The sequence below is a fragment of the Phragmites australis genome, chromosome 14, assembly GCF_958298935.1.
Source record: "Phragmites australis chromosome 14, lpPhrAust1.1, whole genome shotgun sequence".
Classification (NCBI taxonomy): domain Eukaryota; kingdom Viridiplantae; phylum Streptophyta; class Magnoliopsida; order Poales; family Poaceae; genus Phragmites; species Phragmites australis.
In genome coordinates, this window is record NC_084934.1 from 23,331,002 (window position 1) to 23,348,538 (window position 17,537).

The following is a 17,537-nucleotide window of genomic DNA, read 5'->3' on the forward strand; positions in this document are numbered from 1 at the left end:
TGCCCTTTGGGTATGTGCCCCATGCACTGATGCACTGCACTGTTGTTTTAAAGATAACTTTGTTTAACTGGTAGAATTTGCTCGCAAGCTGGTATTTTTCAGAAAACACGTAAATCAAAAGCTTCGCAAGCTATTGCATTAAGAAGGAAGAAGGAGGAGAATAAAACATTAAACGTCCCGTAAGTGACAATGCAGAGAGAGACCTGTTCACACTTCACAGTACCCGCCAACTCAAGCACAATGGCACGAAGGACATGAGAAGAGCTCTATCGAGAAAAAAAAAGAAACAAGATACTTTAGCTTCAAATTCAGAACAAATTAAACATCTGCACTTGAAAAATTAAACCATGAACTGAAAATGTTATTTCTTGCATCCAGCATTATAGCTCGCGGCAATCTTATTTCACAAGGTGAAGTTTCTGAGCTCAATCGTACGTGCCGATCCAACAAATTCGGAGGAAAATTAGCAGACAGGTGATTAGCCGACGTGATGACAGTGCCTCGCGTGAGGGGGCACTGCACATGTGTGAAGCGCCAGCACGCAATGCGTGCGGATGCGTCCAACCTGCAGCTTAGCACATAATCTTACAGCTCATTCTTAGTACTTCAATTCATTTCGACGATTCAGTGATATCACACAGTACATACTAGTTAGTCTCCAGTAAACTCCAGTGACCAGTAGTCGGCCTCCGTCTTAAAATATAGAACATGTTAGAATTTAAAAAATTAAATTTTATAAATTTTAATTAACAATTAGTTAAATTATATATATATTTTTTTAATGTACAAACGTTGTATTAATAGATCCGTATTTTATAGATCTTTTAATACAATATTGATTTTGTACCAATTGATAATATGTTGTAAAATAAATAATAGTCAAAGTGGACTTTCAAATACTTTTCTAAATTCTAATATGCCCTATATTTTGAGACGGATAGAGTATTATCAGTAATACAATCAACACACGCATACACAGTTGTGGACCCAGAACAAAAATGATCAGTTGTCGTATTTATTGACCTAGAGATCGGGATGTCTTGCTTGTTGAACTAAAATGTATCATAGACCTGACATATATGATGAATCACTTAAAAATAAAAAATTACCTGGTGTCCTGTATACGTATTGATACATACACCAACACATGCATACATATACATACACGTATATGTAATAGGTATATTAGGTAGATTATGATATGTTTCAGCACGGCACAAGATAAACCGGCTAGATTTGGAAGAAACTTTTCAATATGATATGTTTCAGCACGGCACAAGAACTCGCCGTTTGACCCCTATCATGTATGCGTACGCGAGTAGCGAGGAGGAGGACACGAAGGTCGAAGGTTGTTACGAATAACACGACATATGCACAACTCGCCATACATGTCCACGGCCCTGCAATATTCTATTGGCAAGCATATGCCCCTGATCCGGTGCTGCATTGGGCCGATGATTTGCAAGATCTCCGGTGAGGTCACCGGTCGCGCATGCTTCATCCAAACGTCGACGTTTATCGTATTAAAATCCTACGTTTATTTATATTTATATTACTCAATATAAGTATGATATTAATTGTTGGGGTTTTCTTGGTCCTTGCTTAATTTATCTAGATGGAAAAAGTTCCATGAATGGTTTGAAAACTCGGGTGTAGATATATCACTACCACAAAACGGAAATTTTGTGAGGGGATCAATATTCGTGAGAGACATATTGAACCTACAGGATAATAGTCTCTTTATCACGAGGGTATTACTACACCGTCACAATAATACTTTTTCATGGTGGGTATCCATGCATCCCCACGAAAATATATATTAATCCCGAGAGCTATATTGAACCACCATGAAAATTAATGTTTTTCCTGCGAGTTACTTTAAACCTACAGGAAATTAGCTTCCGTCTGCATACGCGCCACTTCTTTTTCTCTCCCACGCATTATTTCATGTCCGCGCCCCTAGTAGTTTCGCTTCTGCGCGCTGTAGAGAGAGAGAGAGAGAGAGAGAGAGAGAGAGAGAGAGAGAGAGAGAGAGAGAGAGAGAGAGAACACGGCCACACATAACAGTCCACTCGATGTAGACAATTTCTTGATATGCCATCTGTCTTGAGTTTCTCTGGCGTGACACCGCCAACCAGGCCACCCCCAATTGTTGCCAACTAGGCCGCCCCCAATCCTCCTCAATCTCTAATCCGTTGTCCCTTCCATCCTTCTCAATCCCAAATCCATCGTCCCCTCCAACCAAATATGTCATCCCCTCCATCCTACTCAATCCAAAATCGCCTCCAAATCCAGCAGCCGAACATGCTGGCCCCTCCATCCATAGTCGGCGCACCTGATCTCATCGGCAGGCAAATGTGCTCATGAGACGCGGATGTAGGGGAGGGTGATTGGTGGAGACATGGCGGCAGTGGGTCGGAGCCAATGGAGTGGAAGCGAAAGAGGCATGTGGGGCTTTTGTTGGGACAAGAGTGAAGCTGCACCATCTAGGAGCGAAGGAGCTGACAGCAAGTGCCGATCTAGGAGCGAAGGAGGCTCAGTCATCCCTAAATCCTCACTCGGCCTGGCCGTGTGTGTCTCAACAGCTCACAAGCTAGCATCACAACCGAGACGGCCCGCTCCCAGAGATCTGAAGGTAGGTGATCCTAATTTCTATATTATGTAGAGTAAATCAATGTGAATTCTTGATTATTGACTACTATTAGTGTCACGATGTTCTTCATGGTACTGTTTAGATTTATGACTGCTAGTTGCTTGTTTTGTGGCTGTGGATGCATATGAAATGTGCTTAGTTTCATATGCAATATCATATGAATATGAAATGTGGTTAGTTTCATATGCATATGAAATGTGGTTAGTTTCAAATGCAATATCATATTGTTTGATATGGTGCCTATTAGTTAGTAGTGCCAATTGGTTATTGATAGATGTGTCAACTTATTATGAAATTGAAAATATCGTTTTGCTTATCTTTTTAAAACAGAACAAATTAATGACAGACCATGAGTGGATGTACACCGGTTGGTCCCAGGGGAAAGCTCTTGCTAATGTTTGGATTGAGAACACTAATCAATTTCTAGACCATGCATTCTCCATGCCTAATCTAGTTGAAGGTGGAAGAATTAAGTGCCCTTACACGTTGTGCCAGAATTGTGTTAGGCATAAAAGGTTTACTATAGAGATGTACTTGTGCAAATTTGGGTTTTAGGATGACTACAAAACTTGGATAGAACATGGTGAGAGCTTTGCTGATAGTCATGTTGAAGATGTACATGTTGAGAGTTATGGTGAAACTGACCGCATGGATGATATCTTAGTTGACCTAGGTGGTGACCATGCACCGAGAATCGATGAGGAGTGAACAGCATCTGCCAAGCTTTTTATCGAATGGTTACTAGTGCTGATCAAGCAATGCATGAGAACACAACACATTCATCTCTTTTTGTTGTAGCAAGCTTGCTAGCTTTAAAAGCATAATACAACATGTCAGTTGCACACTTTGAGGCAAACTTGTAGTTAATCTTTGAACTTTTGTCTCCAGAATCTAAGTTGCCTAAGGACTTCTACCAGTCAAAGAAACTACTAGAGGATCTTGGTATGTCATATATCAAAATTGATGTTTGTTATAATAACTGCATACTTTACTATAAAGATAATAAAATTAAAGATAAGTGTGATGTTTATGGGACCTCTCTCTACGAGGAAGGCTTGAATAGAGTCTCACGTAAAGTGTTGCAATACTTTCCCATTAAAAATAGACTACAAATGTTATATGCACATGTGGAGACAATAAAGCTAATGAGGTCTCACAAGCGGCACACATCTAGTAAGATGGTGCAACCTTGTGATGGAGAAGCGTGGAAATAATTTAATGAAGACTTTCTAATTTTTTCTAGTGACCGTTGAAATGTGAGGCTTGCTTTTTCAACGGATGGTTTCATGCCCTTCAGTTTGAGTGCAGCTCCCTACTCATGCTGACCAATATTTGTTACTCCATCGAATCTTCCACCATGCACGATCATAAAGTCAGAGTATATATATTACTTTCCCTTGTATTCCTGGGGCTTGAACATCCTAGAAAGAAACTGAACATTCTAATGCAACATTTAGTTGATGAACTAATGGGGTTGTGGGATGGGGTAGAAACTTGGGATGCTTTATTGAAGCGGAACTTCACAATGTAAGAAGCCTATCTGTGGTTAGTTCATGATTTTCCTACTTATGGTAACTTTGCTGGATGGAGCACTCATGGTAAATTTGCATATCTAGTATGCTTATGTGACAGTATAGCATTTCATCTTCACTACGGTGGTAAGGCTTGTTGGTTTGATTGCCATAGAGGCTTCTTACCTAGAGACCATGAATTTAGATTTCAAGCAAATGCATTTAGAAAAAACATTGTGGTGCTTGATGAGGCTCTAAAGCATTTAACAAGGGATGAAATCTTTGCCCAAATGAATGCACTTTGTAGGTGACACAAAAAACTTTGGTAAATTGCATAATTGGATCCATATTAGTTGCTTTTGGCAACTTTTATACTTCCTTAAGTTGTTGCTGCCACACAACATTGATGTGATGCACAATGAAAAAAACGTAGGTGAAGCTATATGGAACACATGCTTTGATATGCCCGAAAAAACTAAAGACAATGCTAAGCAAGGCAAGATCTAGCTGAAATTTGTGGGTCAATCGGTGCATTTAGAGCTGAAAAAAAATGGCAAGTGGCACAAGCCATGTGCCCCATTTTGCATCAGCAAGGATGACAAGTCAATAATTCTTAAATGGTCTCAAGAAATCAAGTTTCCTAATGGTTATGCAGCCAACATTAGGAGAGGGGTTAACTTGTTGCAGAAGAAGATCTTTGGCCTAAAGAGCCATGATTACCACATATTTATGGAACGCCTACTCCCAGTTGTATTTCATGGCTTTCTTCCAGAAGACATATGGTTGTGTTTGGCTGAGCTTAGCTTTTTTTATCAGCAATTGTGTGCTAAAGAGTTGATCAAGGATACCACACACTCACTAGAAAATGAAATTATTGTTCTTGTCTGCAAAATGGAGAAGATGTTTCCTCCTGGGTTCTTCAATCCTATGCAACATCTAATCATTCATCTTCCTTAGGAGGCTCGATTAGGAGGCCCTGTCCAGGCCCATTGGAACTATTCATATGAAAAGTAAATATAGTAATAGTAAACTATCTTTTTCTTATAATATTCTTTTCTTAATTCTATTTTTGTGTCATGTAGGGAAATCTAAAAACTTAGAAAGAAAATACGAAATAAGGCTCATGTTGAGGGTTGAATGGTTGAGGTTGAATTAGTTGAGGAGGCCACAAATTACCTCTCTCTTTAATTTAAGCCCTAAGCTCGATCGATTAGAAACAAGATTCCTCGATATGATGATGGTGCCTCTACCTTTGAAATTTTATGCAACCTTGAAATATTTCGATATCCTGGCCAGTGCACCAGCCCTCATGGTGTTCGTGAGTTTTCAACATAAGAGTATGAGGCTATTTTTTTACATTTTGACAAACATGTTGGAGATGGATGAATTCTTCAATTATGCACACATTTAATCTACAAACTTGAATTTTTTTCATATATTTTAACAATATGATTACTTACTTTGTTTCCATAGCAAATTTAACAAAGAACAATGGAAGATCCGGACTAAAGAAAACCCTGAGCGGCTCCGGGAATTAGGTTGAATGGGTGGAAGAATAGACGTGGAAAATATGAGCCTAATTTCTTTGAATGGTCCAAAGAAGAAGTAATGTTGCTGACATATTTCACATGAAAGTAACTTGGCCACTTGAATGCACCTAAAACTAACATATCTAATATTTTGAACTTGTGCAGTGCATAAAGATGTCTAGCGTTGATAATGCATATTAGGATAATTAAATCTTGCAGATTGGTGGGTTGCATATCAGGTTTCTCCGCGGAGCTATATTCCTCCAAATGACATAAATAATGATTCAAACTCCCCTAATGGTTGTCTGGCACTTTTGTGATTGATTTAGGAGTTGAGCTAGACAATATAACTTTAGTTGCCTTAGATGAGATAGCGAATCCCAAGGATTTACTATTTCTATCCAAACAGAATACTGAAGCGGAAGATGAAGAAGATATGGAGGATGAAGATACAGATGAAGAAGATGAAGAGAATCTTGATGCTTAGCCTGAATATGATCCAAATGATTTCTAAGTTTCTCTTCTTTAGAAAAAAAATATGTTGGTCTATGTATGGAATGCTCAAAATAGTTATACCTACACTTTATATGTCCTTTAAATCATATGCAGTAGCTAGAACTTAATTTAGTGTTATATGCCCTTTATAAATTGCATACTCTTTAAAATGTGTGCCTCTTTTTTTTCATTTAGCTTTAGTTTTCAGGTTTCACATTTATATGTGCCTCTTTATCTCTCTTTATAGCCACAATGAACATATCATTTTCTTGATAATGCAGATGCACTGTCTTCGACACAAAAGGTTTGTTGTCAAGCTACGTGCATCCATAGGTGGGAGCTCTCAAAGGGCATATTGGTACCTCCCAAAGTGCTGATGGTAATGGTGCTGGTGTTAACTCCCAAAGGGCTGATGTGTTAGCTGCTAAAGGGTTGATTGTGACAACTCTAATTGTGTTGCAAACTCAAGTGGTATTTGTACTACACTAGCCAGTGAGGATCGTCCAAGAAGAGAGAGAGTGAAGAGGAACAAGATACAGTTGAGATTGCCTATACGAGAAGGAAAGGTTCAGCTGAAGCCTAATAAGGGACATTGGTAATTATATGTAGCTCCATTTTCGGACAGTAGTTATGTTCATTTCTCTATAACTTGCTTAGCAATGAGCACCTAGTTTAGTACTTGTATAACAGTAGGTAAATAATAATTGTCATTTCTGGACAACTGAGTAATTATTGTCATTTCTGCCTATTTTTTTTCATATAAATTTGGGTCACAAAAACATATTGATTTAGGCTTATGAATCGGGTATCATGGGACAATAGGTTAAAGCATTCAAAGTAGTTGTGTGCAGTCCTCTCTCTTTATTTTCCTTTTGTATCATGGGTCAATAGGATAAAACATTCAACGGGGTAAATAAGTTACATCTACATATAAATAATCAAACCTGCATGCATGTATATATCTATGAATATATGGTCATTCAGGTATGTATACTTGCAGGGGGGCATACTTGCACAATTTTCTAAATTGTTCCATGGTTGATGGTGATCATGTATATGTGTCCCTTAACTGATCTATGCATAAGTTGCAGCAAACTGACATGTCAAGTTCTTTGTTACAGTCAATTCACTTATGCCAATTACAACCCAAAATACTATAAGTACGGGTCACATGTAGGAGTTATTCTCAAACGGCTTTACTCGGGTGTTATCATGGTCCGTAATGGGGAAGGAAGATTTGTCGATAAACATCCAGCACAATCATGGAGTGATTATTTTTGCAAAAAGGATGAACGTGGACTCTCTTATGCCAGACTAGTAAAGCAGGAGTTCTGGGTAATAACACTAACAAGCATGTAGCTTATGAATTCTAGTATTTTATTTGTCATATTTTACTTTGCCCTTTGCTACATATACAGAGTTTATTCTCAATTAGGCCCCAGGATAAGAGTCAAGTAGACCGTAATTTAGAGAACTATTGAGTTAAAAGAGTATCGGATATGATGTATCACGCCTGTTTGGATGCTGTCAAGTTGTACTTTGAGAAAAAGAAAGAGGCCTGTGATGACCAGCGAGCGCGCACTATAGAACGTACAAAAGCATAGTACTTAAGTTGCAAGGTTGATTGGTGCAGTCAGGAAGCTTGGACCCTCCTTGCACGCTACTAGACAAGTAGTGAGTACAAGGAAAAGAGAAAAAAGCCCAAGATTCACGCATGAAATCTGAAGATGTTGCTCAAAATAGAGGGGGTTCGTGGCCATGGGGGCAGACACAATAATTCTTGGTGTGAGATACATTTGTTTCCCTCATTACCTCTACTAAGTTGTTGATAAAAGTGTTTTTGGATATTAAAATATTCTTTATTTGTTTGATGGTCTTGTAGGAAGTTAAATCTGGCCCTGAGAAGGCTGGCACTTTAAACACATATGCTGTCATGAAATCTGGAATAAAAAATGTGGATAACATTGGGAGTAACGGTCCAATCTGCAACCATAAAGCACAAAAGCGTTTGGTAAAGCATCATTTGAGATGAATTTGTTCTATTCTTTATAATTATGAATGTTGTTTTAGGATGATTACAAAGCAGGAGCAAAAACAGATGAGAATTCACAATAAGTGGATAGAAATGTGTTGTACTCTATGGGAGATGGCATGCCCCATGGCCGTGTACCAATAGCCAATGGTGCAGTGGATAAGGCAGAGATTCTAGCAGCAGCAAAATCCAAGAATATTCAACCAACCAATATTGCTACTGATAGAACTGTGGTTGAAGAAAATGAACAGTTAAGGGAGATAAATGAGCAACTAAAGGAGACGAATGAGATCCTTGGAGAAGAAAATAGTGTTAATCATGATTTGATCTTGGTAATAACTTTTTTTTGCTTGCAGCAATCTTTTGGTCATGTACATCTATCTATATTCATTTGCACTTTTCAATTGCAGAGGCTTTATGTTGAATTTGGAAAACCACCACCTACTGATCTGCTAAACCGTCTAGCGAATATTGATTCCCATCACCATCAAGTCAGTATAGTAAGTCCCTACGCCGTTAGAATCACTAGCCATCCCTTGATCTATTGCATACATACACATGTTGTGCACAGATCAGTGTACATGTTGAACTCGTCACCAATGGTTTTGCTTGCTGTTATATTCTTCAAGCACAATCAAACATTGGCTAAGTTTTCTCTCTTGAAATCATTTTGAATATTCGCTGACCGTATCAATGGGTAGCAGGATTAACCTAGAATATCATGTTTGTTTTTTTGTTTTTTTGCAAAGTGCAAACAAATCATGATTTATTCAAAAACATAAAGTGAAAAATATATGAAGAGTTGGCTGGATATCTATTTTTTTAAGAAAATATCTAACCTAACACATGTGTTGTTATTACTTAGTCAAGCTTTACTCCATATGGGACCTGAACTAAGTTGTGAATGACAGATACGTGCATCTCTTGCACAGCGCGCAGATGGATTAGGCCAAATATGGATGTACAGTTATCCAAATTATGATCAATTTCTATTTGTTTTTTTCCTTTTGATGTTTGCTTGTACAAATTTGAAGAATCAAAGCTTAGTTGTTTCTCTTGTGTGCTTGTACCAATTGAAATCGTATCAAGCTACATATAACAACTAGTTGGTTTTTCTTGCTTGTTTGTACTTGTCGTGCATTACACTAAAAAGACACTTGTGTATTTTGGACCGGATGCATGTTGTATTTTTGCCATTTTTTTTTCTTTTACAATGGCAATACACTAGGATTCTAAGCACACAAATTGCCTTGTTCAGTGGTCTGGTTCATCACACGCACCCTCACACCCGAATGATATGCACAACAATGGCAATGACACGGATGCTCAAGGGGGGTAGTGATAGCATGGATAGTCACGAGGGCTGCAACATGGATGGTGAAGAGGGCCACGGTGACATTGACAGTGAGGAGAATGGTGGCAGAGATGAGGTTGGTATGGTGAAAATGAATATAGCATTGCACCTGATCATAACACCAATTGATGTTATGTTGGGGTTGGAATCAACCTTTGGTACTTTTGGTTCAAACTAAGTTAATGCAATACTGAGTTTGCTAAGTGGAACCAGACTCTAGTGCTTTTGGTTCAAACCTATGTTGTGTGCTAACTTTTTGGTATTTTGGTAGGATTTATATTGCATATGCTTCAACTTAATTAATGTAGGACTGATAATATTTGAGCAACTATGACTTGCAATGATCGACATTGTCGCCTTTCTAAGTTATTGTAATTGTTGTTCCTCACTAATGGTTGTATGTGCTGGAATGAGATCATTATGATGAGTACATGTGTATGTGTGCTTTAAAATGACACTTGAGTGAATTGATATGAATTGATGGCTGGTGAGCTGATTTACATGGTGGTTACACTGATTTTTGTGAGGGTTCAGCCATCACAAAATAACAACTATCTTGCTATCCACGGCCATTTTGGTGATGGTTTGATTGTCTGAAATACAATGATCATGTAGGTTATTCCAGTTTTCATGAGGGTTGAGCTGTCACGAAATATCATTTATCATGTAGGTTATGTATATTTTTGTGAGGGTTCAGCCATCACAAAATATCCATTATCATGTTGGTTACATACATTTTCGTGAGAGTTTAAAACCATCACAAATTTGTTTGTTTTGCTTGTACTTGGTAATCAACTATGCTAGCTAGATTGTTGTCTTGTTAGTAGTAACTATGGTGCTTTGTGATGATTCTTAATCACTCGAGTCAATGGCATGAACTGTGTACCAGTATAAGAGTGAGTATTCTATAACCGGAGGCATTGTGTTATACTCTGGGCAGTTTGTAACTGGGGTCGTAATTGTCCTATCTTGTGGAACGTAACTACATTTGGGATCGTAACGGGGGGGGGGGGGGTACGTGTAGAGCTGAATAAGTTTGATCACATGAAAAAAAAATACATAATTATGACGAAAGAAGGTACCGAGTTACGACCAGAGAAGATACCGAGTTACAAACATATATATTAATAGTAACAGACATATCTTGTGGATCATAACTATATTGCTTTTGGGATTGTAACTAGGGGTGTGCACAGATGTGAACAAGTTATGATCATATAATAAAAGGTACAAAATTACAACAAAAGAAGGTTACCGAGTTGCTATCATCATACATATTTATAGTAACTGGTTTATCTTGTAGATCGTAACTATATTATTTTTGGGATCACAACTGAGGGTATGTGTAGAGGTGAATAAGTTATAATCACTTAACAAAAAATATATAATTATGACTAGAGAAGGTTACCAAGTTACGACCATACATATTTGATCTTCCAACATCTAACGTACTAGTCTTATATGATCGTAACTGAAGGTGTGTGCAGAGATGAACAAGTTACAATCATATGATAGAAAGCAGTATAGTTACAAACATACATATTTATAGAAACCGATTATATTGTTGATCATAACTATACTATTTTTAGATTCTAACTGGAGGGTGACGCAACAGGGAAGTACAATACGGTAGACACATTATATACATACAGGGCGCCGCGCGTGTCATGTTGTTCGAGTGCATGCGCGGTTCTTGATCGATCGAGGTATACGTGTACGTTGATGAGGTGTCCGGTTGGCAACAAACTATGAAACACCGCACTACCTGTTCTCTCTGCTTGCGTGCGTACGTTCGTGTTGCATCACTAGCCCTAAAAAACAATGCTCAGATATATCATATATGGAGCTGAGATGAGGCGCCTGTGGTCGTGTGCGGTTGTGACCTGGATCCGCCCTGCATGCATGCTCGTAGTTAGCGAGGGTAGATGGCGGGAAAACATTATGGTTTTGCCTCGTCACCCCATGCATACGCGAGGGCTCCTACTTGCCCCCGCCATTTTTTTTTTATGTTCATGGCTCGAAATGGCAAGAACGATTTCGACGGATGTAAAGTATCTTATGAGGCATTATTGATCAATTGACACCTCGATCAGGAATAGTTGGTGGCGCGGACAGCAACACTTGCTTCGTCCATGCCTTCATCTGGCGGCCATATATGGAAGCTTCACGAGCTCGACCTTGGACCAAAAAAAAGGAATCCAGAAATAGTAGGTTCTGTGACTGGAAATGCATGCGACTGAGAAAGCAGGGTCTTGATAATTTGGAATTATTCAGCCGTTTGACATTTGCTTTCAGTTGTTCATACATCGGCCGGGTTGTTGTGCATAAATCTTGATGTACCCAGCTCATCAGTTGTTGGACTGCTGTTTGGTGTTATAAAGGGTGTCGCGTGTTTGAATTCTCAATTATGACAAGACAAAAACTCACTTCAAAAACTTACAGGATTGTAGTTTACCACATACACATCAGAATTTCCTACTGTCTTGGGGAAGAATATATACAAGCTCTGCACTGTTCCATGCGTTTCCGCAGTTGTCCGAAACTCTTATCCCGTTTCATTCGTCCACTTGTGCATCCAGGACATGTGATTTCCCAGGCAGGCACGATTTGCCGGAATCGTTGACCCGGAGCAAGCATGGTCGATATCTGAGATAACAAGCGACAGGTACCCGGCAGCGTTTCAGATCAGGATAAACTCCTTAATCCCCAGGAATTTTCACCGTGATAATTACAGACAAGAAAGAATTATCCTGATTAATTCGACGACGCGAGGAGGAAGCGAGGACTTGGTGTACAGCCGGGGCGAACAGATTGCGCGAAATTATCCCCGGAGATCTCCCCCCCCCCCCAAAAAAAATTCCCTGCTCCTGTTCTACGTACACTCTTCTTTTTAATATAAGCTTGCCAGGACTCCTGCCAGCCACGTTTCAAAAAATTCGACGACGCGCAAGTGCGACTTTTTTTCCAGGAGAAAGAACAACTGGCATCTGATAGATCAGCAGCTCTTATGCATAGCAAAAGTCAGCATGGATTACAACAACAAGCCGACATGTCATCTACTGAAATTCATAGAAGGCAGACATGTCGCTGGAGAAATGATGGTAATTTAGACCGTGCTTATGCAGTGAATTTCGTGCTGACCATGGATTCTGTGGGGATAATCATGCTTAGAAGCTGCCAATTTTGCATTACGAACCGCAGGTCGCTATCCTGTGATGGGGCCAGGGCTGCAGTCCTTTCGGCGTCTTTTTCTTCGGTTTGAATTGGTGGCCAAACTTCTTTGCATGGTGCATTGCCGCCGGATTGGTCCGAGATTTCTCCCTTTTTTGAAGGAATCAGGTGTGCGTGGACGTCATATGACCACGAGAACAGAGCATCAGGGTTACAAAACATTTTCACACATTGTGAAGGCAAGAAGTTCTAGAATTTTGCAAACAGTTGGAAACAAAGACGATCTGGGCGAGCATCACGGCTTGCATGTATTGCTTCTGAATGAAATTGCTCTTTATTCATGTAATTGTTGTGGTAATGACAATGGAAGTAATCTGAACATGCTTGTGGTTTCTCTATTGAATGCGAGACCAAATACAATTCGATGGTAAATAAGGTAAAATGTTTTAAAAAAAAGCAATGTGTTGATGTGTGAAGCTATGCAGCTATTTGTAATTTGCTGAGATCATTTCAACAAGCTTGTCATGCAGCGCGCCGTTTGTCACGAGAACACCACCCGAAGGGTAGATGATTCTGCGCGATGTTAGGTCAGCTGCAAGATCCAACGTTTTCCCACTCCAGTCACTGATCTGTCAGTTTCAGAAAGTTACAAAACCACCACGGTTATAATGTTAACATTGGTGAATTGAAAAAAAAATTAACATTTCACAGTCATGTCTTAGCGAGCAAGGTATGTACCTGACCACCGGCTTCCTGCACACAAATTACCCCAACAGCATGATCCCAAGACTATGTAAACAGTATGAGAACAAAGGGTCAGTGCACCAGTTAACCAAGTCAACAAGTTGTTTAACTTGTCATGCAGGATGAGGGAAATTGCAAACAACAGAGCACCTTGACTTGAGTTGTTGCCCGTGCTCGAAGGACAAAAACTGAGGCTCTCCCAGAAGCTACCGTTAGATACTTGCATAAGCTATAAAACAGTAACAAGAAGAGTACATCATGATAACTCATGCACAGACCAATCGATAACCATTAATCGATCTAGAATAGTCATTATCAACCTCAGCCAGATACTTTCGTAGGAAATTCAAAAGCATTATGATTGCAGGACAGCACAAGAATAGAGAAAGATATTTATCATTTTATATTATCCTGAAAACTCTACAGACTACAGTAAGCAAAAGAGCATAGTATACATAACTAACTTGAGGACAGGAAGAAAATATCAGTAATAGATGAAATGTCTTTTTTCTCATTGTTAACACCATATGTTGGGGAAAAAAATCGGTCAGTGCTAGAAATGCCTTTGCTCACTAGCAAGCATCATATGTACTAGCTAGAGGCATGATAACGAACATCATATGCAAGTAGCATATCGGCAATGGAAAGTACAACAAACCTGCCGCAGAAAACAGATATGAGAAGAATTTTATTGTCATCTCTAGAATCAGATTCATCCATCGTTGAGCTGAAAAGAACAGATAATGGTATCATATCCCAGGTTTGGCTATCTGGAATGCAATAGCGTGCCATGTGTACAACTGAACAAGTGTCAACAAAGCATCTCTTCCAAATATCCTGTGCTGTAGTGAACTGGCCAATCTCAGCAGACAGAGGCCTAGACCAAGTACCACAGCCTACATGAGATACCATAAGAATCCCACGGCCATTACACGCAGCAGCACTGTCATCTTTCTCATTGGCTATGGTATCATTGGTCCAATTTGGACATCCCATCACTCCAACTGCTACCGTTCCATTCACCACAAGAGCCAGACCCACCTTAAGAAATGGCAAAAATGTATGTTAGAAGAAGAAAAAGAACAAGTAAATAAAAGCAAAATCTTCCTCAAGTCACATAACTCAGCTTGCCTCAAACCTTGTGATAAGTAAATAGAGGAAAGCAAGGTCTCATAATGTTGATTGTGGCTTTAAATGCATGCATCTGGATCACTTATACTAAATGTGGTGGCTGACAGAGGTCCTGAGGCAAGCTACAGTATGACATCAATACAGAAAATCCTCTAGTGGACATGCCGGGGCGGGTATAAATGTGGGCACCAAGAAATATTGAGGAGACCATGCTTGTGGAATGAGAGGACATTTTTTGTATGAAAATATGTTATCTGTTACTATTGTGTATATGCTTGTGCAATTATAATATATCCTGCAAAATGGCTGAATAGAGCATATCAGTGTCTGATCAACAATATGCAAAGATGAGTGTTAGAAAGAAATTAGGGACCCATACCACATATAGAGCACCATCCCCTCTCAAGAAGCCTTTGGTGCCATCAATTGGATCAAGTACCTTCAAACCACAGCATAAACTTTATGATAAATGAAACTTGGCAGCTCACCCAGTAAATGAATTGACTTCGTGGATCTAGATTTATTATAAATGAAACATGGCAGGTTACTGCTTACCCAATAAGTAGCAAGGTTTGAATCAAAGGAGACAGCATCCTTGCCTCCTCTATCAATTGCTCTCAACACATCATCATGTGTTAAAGGTGAACCATTGTTGCTCATTTTGTCTGCAACTGCAGTAAAAATTGACTCAACAAGTGCACCACTACTGTTATCATCAGCTTTAGATGACCTTAGTGATGCCGAGTCCTCTTCTGCGACTAGAGGTATTGACGGGAACAATCTCTGGAGTTCTTCCAACAGCAACAAGGTGAAAGATGGCATTAGACAAAGGCACAAATCGGAACCTTGAAATTTTTTCTATGGATTACCCAAACTAACAAGGGCCTGCACTCCGAAATCCGCAATTGTGACAGGAGTTTGGTCATTCTTTTCAAGAATATTGCTGCCACCTGAAAACAGCGATCTCTTCACCTGTCAAGACATACAACAGAACCGGCAAAATGGAGTTCAGACATTTTTCTTGAGAAATGTCAGTCAAACATTTAGATTTGTTCCATCATAGCTAGATGATAACAAACAAAAATACATATTTATACAGACTATTAGCTGCTCAACATACAAAACAAACCTTGTTGACCTTCCACCTCTACTTTGCTCGTCCAGTAATATCTCAGAATCCAGACTAGATCAACCTTAGTTCCTTTTTTGGGTCAATTTGAACATAAATGAAAATATGAAACATGAATAATTTCATGATAAGTGCATGTGTGAGTTATTACCCCTATTTTTATGTTTTTTCTAAAGTAATCCCTATAGACTAAACTTGTCCCTACCATGGTTTAGGTTTCCTGTCGCAGGCGGCATGTTATATTTTGCTAAGGATTTTGAACCATTTTTCCTAGAGAAAAATGGAATGACGTGCTCTAGGTGTATAAGGTTAGTTGTTTTTTTAACTTAGTAAGAATATGCATTGCTAAGCAGGTAGTCGTCTTTTTACTCTTTGTTTAACACTGATTAAATTAACAGTTTATACGATTATAAGGTACTAGGTGATGCACTTATTCGCATGTCAAACACAAACCACAATTATATTTTACACAAGAGTAAAATTATCGAATGGCTTTACCAAAGCTAGCAGGTGCGTAGAAAATCAAGGCTTCCAGGATCACGACCCTAGGTAGGATTATTTTCGTTTGAGTAAACTGGATCATGTGTGATTTGGTCTTAATTACAGATTCTGGGAGTTGAGAACCGAGAAATATCATGTTTTCCTAAAGAGATAAACTTTTGCATCGAAAAAGTTTCCATGGCGTTTCATAGCCCTCCATGAGATTGACAGCCTGGTGCCCCAAAAAGTTCTGAAGTCCTTTTTTCCCCTAAGAAAAATCAACACAATGTTTACCTCAAAAGATCAAGCTTTATACAAACTACTTGATCATTTTTATTATTTATGTCCCAGTTGCAATGTTGCATGGCCAAGAAGCTGTGAACCTGTGAGACCCTGGTTCGCGATTCGGAACATCTAAATTTTCCCCACTGATGACAAGTAATTTTATGCATGATTGCGTACATCAAGTGATATCGCCAAACCGAAATTAATCCCTCGCATATGTCTTAAAAGCCTCCGATTTCATCAAACGAGCAAATCAGGAGGAGAGGGGATGAGGTCAACTCACGTCTATGCAGATGCGGCAGGCGCGCTCGACGACGGCAGCGGCCGCGGCGAGCTCGCGGTGGTGGGCGGCGTGCTCCGGCGGAAAGGGGAGTCCGTAGGCCTCCGCAGCCGACGAGGCCGAGGCCCACGCCGACGCCCTGTACAAGAACGAGCACTAGTAATCACTGAGCAGACGAGTCGGTGGCGGCGGTAAGAACTCGCGCACATGCGCGCAGGGGTAGGGTTAGGGTCCGGAGTGTCGCAGTTTCACCTTCTTACGGAGAGGCGGATGTGATAGGGAGCCGGCGCGGGGAGCAGCCGGCGGTGGCCGGCGAGGAGGCGGTGCGGTGGGAGCGAGAGGTGGAGGAGCGGCATGTTGTGTGTGGCGGGAGCAAGACGGACGGGGCAGGCTATACTGCCGTGGAAATATGCAGGTATTCCGGCGTATATTCGCGACGTTGCCCTCTCACTCAACATGTGTTGTATACCAAGCGCCTCATAAATTCTGGCCCATTGCGGTATCATTGGGCCTAAACTTATTGGACTTGCACATAAAAACATATGCCTTTTTCTTGGAAATTACAGCGATTTGGATCGCAAAATCGGACAACTTCGATTTCGTGCGGGAAGAAAGTAGCAGCTGCGATGCACCTACTCTCCCCTCTCCTCTTCCACCTCCATCTTCCCTTCCAGAGCACAAACATACCACAGCAATAGCCGGTAAAGTCATTCTGGTTTAGGGATCTGGGTTCACTAGTGCCC

The 17,537-nt window shown here is 39.9% G+C and overlaps 1 protein-coding gene across 1 annotated transcript; it reads right to left on the reverse strand.

Annotated features, from left to right (window-relative positions):
* Positions 1-13,115: 13,115 nt before the first annotated feature.
* Positions 13,116-17,263, reverse strand: LOC133891024 (putative PAP-specific phosphatase, mitochondrial). The gene is made up of 9 exons (XM_062331712.1): positions 17,047-17,263; positions 16,798-16,933; positions 15,490-15,592; positions 15,176-15,411; positions 15,000-15,059; positions 14,148-14,530; positions 13,640-13,718; positions 13,484-13,534; positions 13,116-13,374 (listed from the first exon to the last, which is right to left on the reverse strand). Exons 1-9 carry the CDS (start codon positions 17,250-17,252, stop codon positions 13,231-13,233), a joined length of 1,398 nt encoding a protein of 465 aa, XP_062187696.1. The 5' UTR covers positions 17,253-17,263; the 3' UTR covers positions 13,116-13,230.
* Positions 17,264-17,537: the final 274 nt, after the last annotated feature.